The following is a 10,815-nucleotide window of genomic DNA, read 5'->3' as shown; positions in this document are numbered from 1 at the left end:
ATTTTTAATAAAGTACACAAATAAATGCAGTACAGTCTTTAATCCAGACTCGTGGAACTTTGACGATTCCGGATTATAGATCATCAATTTAAATCTGGTAAGATGGCCTGCAGAAATTATAAAATTAAAAATATGAAATGTAATTTATGAAATAAAGAGCAATTATGATCTAAAGGGTATCGAAATTAACAAAAAAAAAAAAAAGAGTATAAAGTTTATATTTATTTGTTTACTTTATTAAACATTTCTTTCAATGTTAGTTGTTTAAGTTGCTTCATTTTATGTGCTAATACTTTCTCTTTAATTCTATAAACAGACATAATTTCTTGTTCAGTTACAAAGTTCCTCTGTTCATGTCCTGTAATTCCTGTACCGAGAATACCGACTAACTTGTCAATCGAAATGTTTTCGTTTTCATAATCTCTCTTTCACTTTCTTCATGCCTTTATCCATTTTTTGCAGCAATTCCACTTTTTGTTTGATGGACATCGAAACATGCTTTCACTTTGTAGATCCTTTGGCAGTTCCAGAATCGGAAACTCTTTTTGACATAATCAAAAATTCAATTTTACTCTTTATAAAATTGCTCTAACATTCTGCAAAAAATAATAAGCAGGATCCAATTAGAAGATTAAGGAACAATGCAATCTGCAATGTTAACTAAAATAGATAATTAGATCATTTTAGCCTAGCTTATACCATCTGTTATACATTAAACGCACGTGTGTAAAGGTACTATGCGCATGCGCAGAAAGTTTGTAGCTTTGAGGTCCGGATTATAGATCATTCAGGATTAAAGACTGTACTGTATAACTTTCTCGCTCTCTCTCTCTCTCTTTTTTTTTTTTTTTTTAATTTTGATATTCTTTAGATTATAATTGATCTTTATTTTATAAATTATGGTTTCATATTTTTAATTTTATAATTTCTGCATGCCATCTTACCAGATTTAAACTGATGATCTATAATCCGGAATTGCCGAAGTCCCGATGAGTCCGGATTAATGACTTTTGACTGTATATGACATACACATGCTGAATCTTATATATTTACTTTGTAAGATTCTGTACTGTGTATTTTAAAGTTACAGTTGAATGTGAAGAATCTTAAGAACTGATACGTGAATAATCACTTGAGTTCGTGGTACAACTCTTGTGACGGGACAACTTCCGTCCTAAGGTACATTGCCAATCGGAATTTCTGCATGCCATCTTACCAGATTTAAATTGATGATCTATAATCCGGAATCGCCGAAGTCCCGATGAGTCCGGATTACGGACTTTGTACTGTATATAATTTTTACCATTAAGGGAGGAGAGGAACAAAAAAAAAAAAAAAAAAAAAAAAAAAAAAAAAAAAAATCATACAACTGTATTCTTTGCACTCCTGACCCATTTTTCTCTCTTTTGGTATGCAGATAATGCTCTAATAATGCAAAGATTTTAGTATAAAAATCAAAAAGATATACCGTGTTTGACGGCATATAAGACACACTTTTTTTCCTAAATTTGGTCTCAAAAAAGTTACGTGCGTCTTATACGTGAAGGACACAGGTTAACTTTCAATACTGAATGCTATTTTTAGCCCAGATAAAGATCTAGACACACATAACTTTTTCTACATCAACATGTGTGTGGCCTTATTAATTATTGTAGTATAATTATTATAATGTATTCTATAGTTATAAAGCAATAGCTATTTATAAATATATAATTAATTATTAAGAAGCTTATTGTTTTCCCAGTGTTAGTATAGATTTTAAAGGAAGCAATATAATAATTGTAGTCTAGTTATAATATTTATTATCTTATAATTAATGATTTTGTAGCATTATGACATTAATATAATGAGGAACATAAAGTAATTATAATAAGAATAGTATATTATAGTGTAATAATAGTTATTAATTACACTTTATCACAAAATTATGTCGATATAGCAAAATTTGATTTTGTTGACATAAATAAATTAATCAAGTAGTAAATTACAAATGATGATCTGCTTAGATTACTAAAAATTAAATGTTCTGCGTCTTTAAGTCTGTGCTCTTTGAACACTGGGGAAATGAACAGGAGGAAAAAGTAAGAAGAAATCTCTAATGCATGATTCATATTCATCCGCTGTGTTTCATAAATAAATTGTTCTAAATGGCTTATATGTGTTTGTTTTTATGGCCATGCCCATGATGGTTGAACTGTCTTGGAAGTGTGAGTGTGATTGTTTTTTTTTTTTTATTATTATTTGTAAAAGCATGTGCATATATGTAAACTTTTGTCTTGGAAATATGTTTTAAACATGTTTTTTTCTCCCCTCCCACAGATAATTATGTCAAAACCAGCTGGTGGACCTAAACCTAAAGCTGGACCTGGTAATGATCCTGATGATGATTGATGGAAATATGAGTTGTAGGCTTCTTCATTTTATCCAGCGTTATGTTTTGTTATGGCATAAATGCTTCATTAACCACTGTTGGAACTATTAACATCTGAAAAGCATCTTTTAACTTTCCATTGCAAAGAGCGTCATGTCATCCTGAAAGAGGGAAACTGATCAAATATAATTAAAGGATTTTTGGAAGCTTTTGCCTGGTTTTATCTTCTTCTTCTTCTTCTCTTTTTTTTTTTTTTTTTTTTTTTTTTTTTTTACACATTTCTTCAATTTGTATTTTCTGAATATTTAGTTTTGAAATGATGTATAATTTGAAATATATTTTGTTTAAAGACATTCACATTAAAAATCTGCCAATATTGTCTTTAATCAAGACACATTTAGTAATAATCTAACAGCTTTCTTTTATATGAAGTCACTTTTTATGAATAGCATATTATGCACTGCTTGCTGAAAATAGCAGATCTGTACAATGATTTTGAAGAAAGTATTAAAAAAAATTTTTGAAAGGTTTCAGATTTTAAGTTACCTCCAAAGGAGAGTTTTTTAACATTTTGTATGTTACCTTTATTTATTAAATGTTGTCTTCTTCGCACTTAAACCATAAAATTCAGTTCAACAGCAATATCACAAAATAATTCTAAATTGAACATATCTTTAGAATATAATTTTAATAACTTTTCTGATACACAATCTCGTGTACTGGAGATAAAAATATCCCCCCTTTACAGTCCAAAAATTTGTTAAAATTTTACAAAATATGAAATAGATAATAAAACAAATTCCAAATTTTGGCTTTCGGATGCCCACGTTCGGGTGGAAATGTATGTTATTCAAAATTTGATGGTTCTAGGTACCATTGTTTTTATCACATTGGGAGAAACATACATACATTTAATGCAGATTCTTCATTATTTAATTTCTTTAAATATAATTACAGGACTCTAATATTTGGTGGCAACAATTTGAAAAGTGAACCAATGCAAATTGCCAAAACGAAATTAATAGTCCTTCTGGGCAAATTGCCCCTTTGGACTAAATATTACAATTTGCAATGAAAGTTAACCAATAAATTTTTACATAATGTATACTTAAAAGATCTTAAATAAACTTTTATTCTGAATGCTATTTCCTCAAGATGTGAAGCCTAAAATCTTTATTATATAAAAGTCTCAGGATCTTAGGGTAAAGATTTTTTTTTTTTTTTTTTCAATATAAACTTCTAAAAATATGGTATATCATTATGCTAGAACCTGAAAAATTCTTTTCTCTTGATTGCACTAAAAAATACCTATTATTTATATATACACTGGTATTTAAAATTAATGAGATTTCTTAAATAGAATTTTTATTGCAGAACATAAGAACATGTAGAAATCATGCAAATATTTATGAAGACTTAATACCTTTTTTTAAAGTTTACTTATAGCTGTAGTGCTGCCTCTGCATAGTATTAATTAATTTAAAAAATTGTATCATCTGCCCTCTCAGAAATATATTATTTCAATAAGACGTGTGATTTCTTGTCATGGAAATGCATACTTTGCACCGTTTTCCCTTACTCTGAATGTGTTCAGGTGAAATGCCATTTTTTTTTTAAGAGCAGATTTAGACTTTCAGTGACTCGGAAGAAGAGCTGGTGGGCTGCAGCTGGCCAACTCATGACATACCAGGCAACATACACAATAGGACCTTGAGGTCATGATGGCCGGTTCATTTGATGGTATTAGGCAACAATAGTGCTTTTCTGAGGTAAAAAAACTTTAATTTGTAAACAGAAGATCAAGGCCCACAGGACTGCTGAACAGCTATAGAGTATTACTTGGGAATGCATCTATTTTATAGAGAGGTAATAATGGCAATTTTTTTAGAAAGTAAATATTCAATTAAGTTATTCAATCAAACCAGAATTTGTACCCTAAATATTTGAATGAATTTCAAAGAACAGTTAAAAGACTGAACAATAAGAATTAACAGTTTCACCACCTTAGTTGTTACATGTGTTATATTGGTAAAAATGAACACATCAAATGTTCAAACAGTGGAATTCTGAGTACAGTGGAATTCTGAGTCTTTATTCAGTTTTGAATGTAAAAAAGTAAAATTTCAGTTTTCAGAAATACATAGGAAAATAAACTTTTTGGCAGATATGTATTATATTTGTAATGTATTTTGATTGAAAAAGCTAATTTATATCATTATTGAAGTTAGCATTTTTGTACCCTTCAATGTTTTCTAGGAGTATCACTAAGTGATAGTGAACACCGTTCGTGAATCTGCAAATTTTTCTTTTAGTTAAATCTGTACTGTTGTGTTGTATTGAATTTTATTAGAATAAAGTATACATTAATATTAATTTTGAAGTTTTATACCAAGAATTTATTTGTCCACAACTTTTCAGATGTTGCATACCAACATATGTTTCATCAGTGACGAATATGGACATAATCTTGAAGATAGCTCTTGTAAATTCTTGCAATAAAAATGGAAAATAATATAAAGAAAGTAGGCTTAAAAGAAGAAATTTTGTTGTAATAAATACAAAATTAAAATTCTAGCACCGTTTTCAGGGTTCAGCAAACTGTGTGCAAGGAGCATAATGCAAAATTAACATAGAGGTCCAATTTAAGGAAATCCTTACTGTTATTTTTTTCCTCCCACATAACATTGTTGGAAGAAAAAAAGGTAGATAGTGCTGATTTTCAGCGAAATGAAGAACAGAAGTTTTGTTTCATAGAGTATAAGTAGGTGAACATTACATAATGTAATAAAGAAATGTGTATCAGTTTGTTATGCAATATAATTTATGTAAAGGTTGGGTCCACCTTATAATAGAACAAATGTAAATATTATATATATGCAACGATGTAATAAATTTTAAAGAGCTGGGTGTTGTGTTTATTGGATAGGGCATGTAATGATGAAGTTTTCACTCGCGAACAAATTTGGTTTTGAAAAAAGAATTATGAATTTCATGTGTGATGTAAAGTTAACTATGGGTACTGTATTATGACAGAAGACTGATGTGTTTAGACTATGTTCTATTAATTCTAAGTAAGTTCTAAGTAAGAGCATGTTCAATATTAAATTTTTAAAGTATTTCATTTGTATTTTGATAATTTGAAGTCTTGGGTACATTTTTTTATAAATGTGAAATAATAGCAGAACCAGATGGATTAAAACAGAAGAGAACCATGTTGAAAACAGTTTTTTCTAAACTGTTAAAGAAAATCTAGGACAGTTTAGTAAGGAAAGAGGCAGATAAGTAATGCAAATTCCATAAATTGTTAGTAAAAAGGAAAAGTAGTTAGAAAGAATTAGATGAGGCAATCCATTCTGTAACTGATACAGGTTCTTTGGTACTGTTGATGGCAATCACAATTTTTTACAAGCAATGGCATTTGAATATCTTTTTTGTAGGTGTTCTCAGTGAAGTCTGGATAATGGTAGATATGTATGAGTACAATTTATAGTTAGAATCTAATACTGTAGTTGGATTGGCTCCAATCGACTAATCAGAATTTTTGCACACAAATACAAAATTGACTCAAAGTCTATACCCACTTTGACAGGTGCAAAGTCCAATTTTCTTGCTTTGCTAGGAGTAATATAAAAATAAAATAAAGAAGAAATGTTTACACGATTTTTGATTATCAGTATTCATTGTAGTGAATCATTCTAGGTTGCTTATGTTATACAACGAGGTAATCGTAGCACCCAATGTTATTTACAGTATTAAATGTATGGTTAGGTTGTCACATTGTTCGTAAAGATTACGGAAGATTTAAAGTATTTCACTATCAATAGGTTTGGCTTTCATGAATTACAGTATTTTGAATAACCATGCAGAGTTCATGATTATTCTTAGCAGCTTGTTTTGTAGGCGTTGTAGTATTAAGGAAAATCGCCCCACCTTTGTCAACAGAAGAAGTCATTGACCTCACACGAACTTCTTCTAATATTTATAACCTTATTGAGAAATGGCACGTAAGTTACAATCCCTCACTTTCAGACCATCGCCTTATACAATTTCGTATTAGGGATGAAATTCCAGCTGAATTTTTCAGAAAAATTAAAAACAGAAATTGGGACCTTTATAAGGACTCCTTGGTTTCTAATGTCAGCATTCAGACTTTAGACAATAATTGTTCAGTCGAAGAGCTTGATATTCAAGCAAACAACCTGGCAAATATCATTATTGAATCTTATCATGCATCATGCCCTCTCAAACGAAGGAAGTACTCTTCTAGCAAGAGTCTGATGGACCAAGGAGCTTGAAAGCCTCTGCCTAGAGGTTCACTGGATAGCACTCAGAAATAAATCTGAAGTTAACTGGTCTAACTTTAAAATCCTACAAAGGAAATTTAAAAGTGAAATCAGGAAAACCAAATCCAACTCGTGGAGATCCTTCTGCACAAATATTCAGTCCTACCATGATACCGCCGGAGTATATAAGATTCTTAAGACATCTCGGAAATCTCAACTCATCGGTTATGCGACCAGATGGCATTTATACTATAAACCCTCTGGATGCACTAACGACCATGCTGAATTTTCACCTGGGGGACACAAGTGTCACCTCTGACCTCCATAAAAACTTATTGGAAATCCTTCATAGTCCATTAGATTCGGATTTTGCTAAAACAATAGTGAATTTCGAAAAGGCTAAAGCGGCCCTTGCCTTTTCGAAACACTGGTGAAGTAAGAGAATTTTCATATTTGATCTACGATCTCCAGAACTACTGGACAGGTTTTAATAAAATTTGGTGTGAACATAGATTGATATAATACAAACAATAAAAATTCGACAGTTATAATAGACACACATGTTCGTGTGTAATATTCATGGGAGTCTGAAGGACTGAAACAGCGGTTGTAGAAAACACAAAAGAAATCGGTTAATGAGGGGTATGGTCCCCTCTTACAGCCATACAGGCCTCGCAGCGTCATGTCACACTGGAAATAAGGCAGTTTATCAGTGCCTGTGACAATTTTTCCCACTCATTCAGCAGCGCTGTTTACAGTTCCTGGATGGTTCTCGGAGGGGGGTTACGAGTTTCAATTGCACTCCCTAGAGCGTCCCAGAAATGTTGTATAGGGTTGAGGTCTGGAGACCTGGCTGGCCAATCCATCCAGCGAATATCCTTACCCTCGAGAAATTCGTCGACCAGAAGAGCTCTATGTAGCCTCGCGTTATTGTCCTGTAAGATGAACTCGGGGCCCTCTGTCAAAGACGTGGAAAATGGGAATCGTCGGTGCCCATTGGTGGAGCGGTTGCCCATTGCTCAGTACTCCAATCATTATGCTTCCTGCACCATGCTAATCGGTTTCTCTTGCCCGTACACGTGAGCGGGACGCAAACAGCTGGTCTCTTGGCGTAAACAACCCTCTCTCATTCAGCCTTTTGGAAACAGTCACCCCTATTACACGAATTCCTGTGGGTACATACAGGTCCCGAGAAGCTGTAGCCCCTCTGTTACGCCTCGCTAAAATGCACAAATAACGATCTTCCCTGGCCGTCGTGGCTCTTGGACGACCTTGCCCAGGCTTTCTCTCGATGGATCCTGTATCCTGGAACTGTTTCCATAGGTTACACACGTGGCTGGGCGTTAAATTAAACTCTCTGCATATCTCGACTTGCGATTGGTCTGCCTCTAGCCTTCCCACAATTCGCCACCTCATCCCATCATCTAAACATTGGTGGTTACTCATTTTTACTGTTCCGATGTGAATTTAACCGATTGGTGCAAGATAAGACCTTGAAATTCGCCGAGGTGTGCTAGTGAACGCAATTTGTCTTACCCTCCACGGGCTTATAAAGCCTGTTTTTCTGCTGGCTCTGCCTACATGTGTACGCTTACGTATTTGCCGTACAAGATTTGCATTTTTACCTAGAAACAGTGGTTTTTCCTTCAGTTCTTTCCATGCAATTCGATAAAATATGCAAATTCTCTTCGTTTATTTCACCAGTGTATTTTTTCCGTTTAAATCTCCAGGGAACGATGGCATTTACCCAATTCTGCTCCAGAAAGGCTGGGACATTTTTGGCCACATTCTTGTAGACATATTCGAATCCATCATAGTTTTAGGATATGTTCCTAAGGTATGGAGAACTTCACGAGGTGTGTCTCTCCCCAAACCATGGAAAGATAAATATGAGAAACCAAATTCATTTAGAATGATCACGCTAACATCCTTCCAGCTTAAGCTGTTGGAGCGATTGATTTTCTGGCACCTGCAGTCAGATAACAATCTGAACCATATTTGGGGCTTAGACTAACACGGTTTTAGACCTGGCTTCTCCGCTGAGTAGGCCTTATACCAACTGGTGTGGAGAACAGAAAAAAAAAAAAAATGATTATAGACGGACACTTTGCCATTGGGATTCTGCTGGATAGTGTATAGGCCTTTGATAACATCGGCTTCGAGGAAAATACACTGCTCAAAACAATTAAAGGATATTGTAAGTTTTATATAAAATAAAGATATAAGCGAAATTTTTTTTGCCGAAAATGGAAGAAGGGAATCACAAATGCAAATGTTTCTGATTTTCAAACTGTGGAGTATGCTAATTTTGAGTTCCACGTCAAAAACGTCGCTTCAGCGGCAGCGAATGAAATTTGAGTTTCAAGTGAACAAAAGACAATGAAGACAAGGATGATCGGCATTCAGTGACTGCTTTGTTTCGATGAGTACGATGTCTCAGCGAAGTTATTTAACCGATTTAGGAGCTTGAAGAGTTGATGGTAGGTTAGAAGGGGGCCAAACTCAAGCCGAAGTAGCGCAAGCCATTGGAGTGTCACAAAGTGTGATTTCCAGGATCTGAAACCGTTTTTTGGAAACTGGAAGTGCAGGCCGAAGACCAGGGCAAGGTCGTAGACGGGCAACAACGCCCAACGAAGATCGTTATTTAGTGTCAACGACTCGGAGACACCGAAATATGAATGCAACTCTTCTCCAGCAACACCTTCGCTCGGCTACTGGCACCACGGTTTCACCTCAGACTATCCGAAACCGACTCCATGGTGTAGGTCTGTATGCTCGCCGACCGATGATATGTGTTACACTAACATCAAGGAATCGTCGCAACCGCAGGGAGTGGGCAACAGAGCATGTGAACTGGAGGAGAAATGAATGGAGCAATGTTCTTTTTTCTGACGAGTCCCGTTTTTCTGTTCATCCTGATAATAGGCGTATTTTAATCTGGAGGGACCGTGTCAGTAGGAATTAATCCTGCGTTCGTGCACTAAAGTGTCAGATTTGGCGGTGGGGGAGTGTTGGTGTATGGTGGCATCTCCATTGACGGGCGCACAGACCTCTACATCATTCGAGATGGACCTCTTACTGTTCGCCGATATAGGCATGAGATCCTCAGACCTATTGTAGTCCCTTACGCTGCAGCAATCGCAGATGACTTCATTTTAATGGACGATAACTGCAGGCCACATCGTGCTAACCTGGTGGAGGATTTCCTTTTCGAGGAAGGAATCGTACGAATAGAATGGCCAGCGTGTTCTCCAGACATGAATCCAATAGAGCACGTCTGGGATGCTCTAGGAAGACGAGTTGCTGGCCGCCAACCACCCCCACAAACTCTCCAAGAACTGGAAAGAACTTTTCTGGAAGAGTGGGACAGAAAACCCCAACTCGTTATTAATAGACTCATTGACTTATTCAATGTTGCTGGCCGTCCGTGGAAACCATACCTCCTACTGAAAATGATTTCCTTTGAAGAAAACACGTTTTCTTATTCTTTTTTTCTCATATGCACAAATTGTGCTTTTTTTCTTTTGTACACAAATGCGCAATAAAATGCATTTTTTTCTGCCAAACATGTGTAATTTATTCTCATATAACCTACTACGTCTGTCGACCATGTATCAATCAGCTAAAACTTTTCCCAGCCACAAGATCCACCTAAAACCGTAATATCCTTTAATTGTTTTGAGCAGTGTACATAAAGCTCTCATTGGAAGTCATATTCACCCTATGATAACTAGATGGGTATCTTCATGATTAAAAACAGAAATATCTGCGTTACTGACGGTGAAGTAAAGCGAGATATTACTAAAGAGTGTCTGCAGGATGGTATTCTTTCTCCGTTCCTGTGGAACCTGGTATCCAACTCACTCTTAGTACTTCTACTGGAGAGGTCCGGCTTGTCACAGGCTTATGCAGACGACCTTATTTTGTTTCTTCAGGGTTTCGGTATTGGAACCCTACGCAATCAAGCTCAGCAATTCTTGAATAAAGTATCACACTGGGGTGAAACAAATGGCCTATCTTTCTCTGCTGAAAAATCAGAGGTCATAGTTTTCACTTGGAACAGGAAATGGAAACTGGCAGATTTGTATCTGTGTAACTAGATTATCAGGCGTAAGGAATGTGTTAAATACCTAGACAGTAAACTCACATGGATCGCCCATA

At 35.0% G+C, this 10,815-nt stretch overlaps 1 protein-coding gene across 1 annotated transcript in view; it reads left to right on the top strand.

Annotated features, from left to right (window-relative positions):
* CCT8 (chaperonin containing TCP1 subunit 8) overlaps positions 1 to 2,582 on the top strand; it is a 50,665-nt gene extending 48,083 nt beyond the window's left edge. The window contains exon 17 of the mRNA XM_085818506.1: positions 2,320 to 2,582. Coding sequence (XP_085674632.1) covers positions 2,320 to 2,391 — 72 coding nt within the window. The 3' untranslated portion in view covers positions 2,392 to 2,582. The remainder of the gene's footprint in view (positions 1 to 2,319) is intronic.
* The last annotated feature ends 8,233 nt before the right edge of the window (positions 2,583 to 10,815 follow it).

This window comes from Stegodyphus dumicola, chromosome 6 (genome assembly GCF_044657685.1).
Source record: "Stegodyphus dumicola isolate Sdum_Otavi_A_Nest chromosome 6, ASM4465768v1".
Lineage (NCBI taxonomy): Eukaryota > Metazoa > Arthropoda > Arachnida > Araneae > Eresidae > Stegodyphus > Stegodyphus dumicola.
Note: the sequence above shows the minus strand (reverse complement) of the source record. Positions and strands in the feature narration are given on the sequence as shown.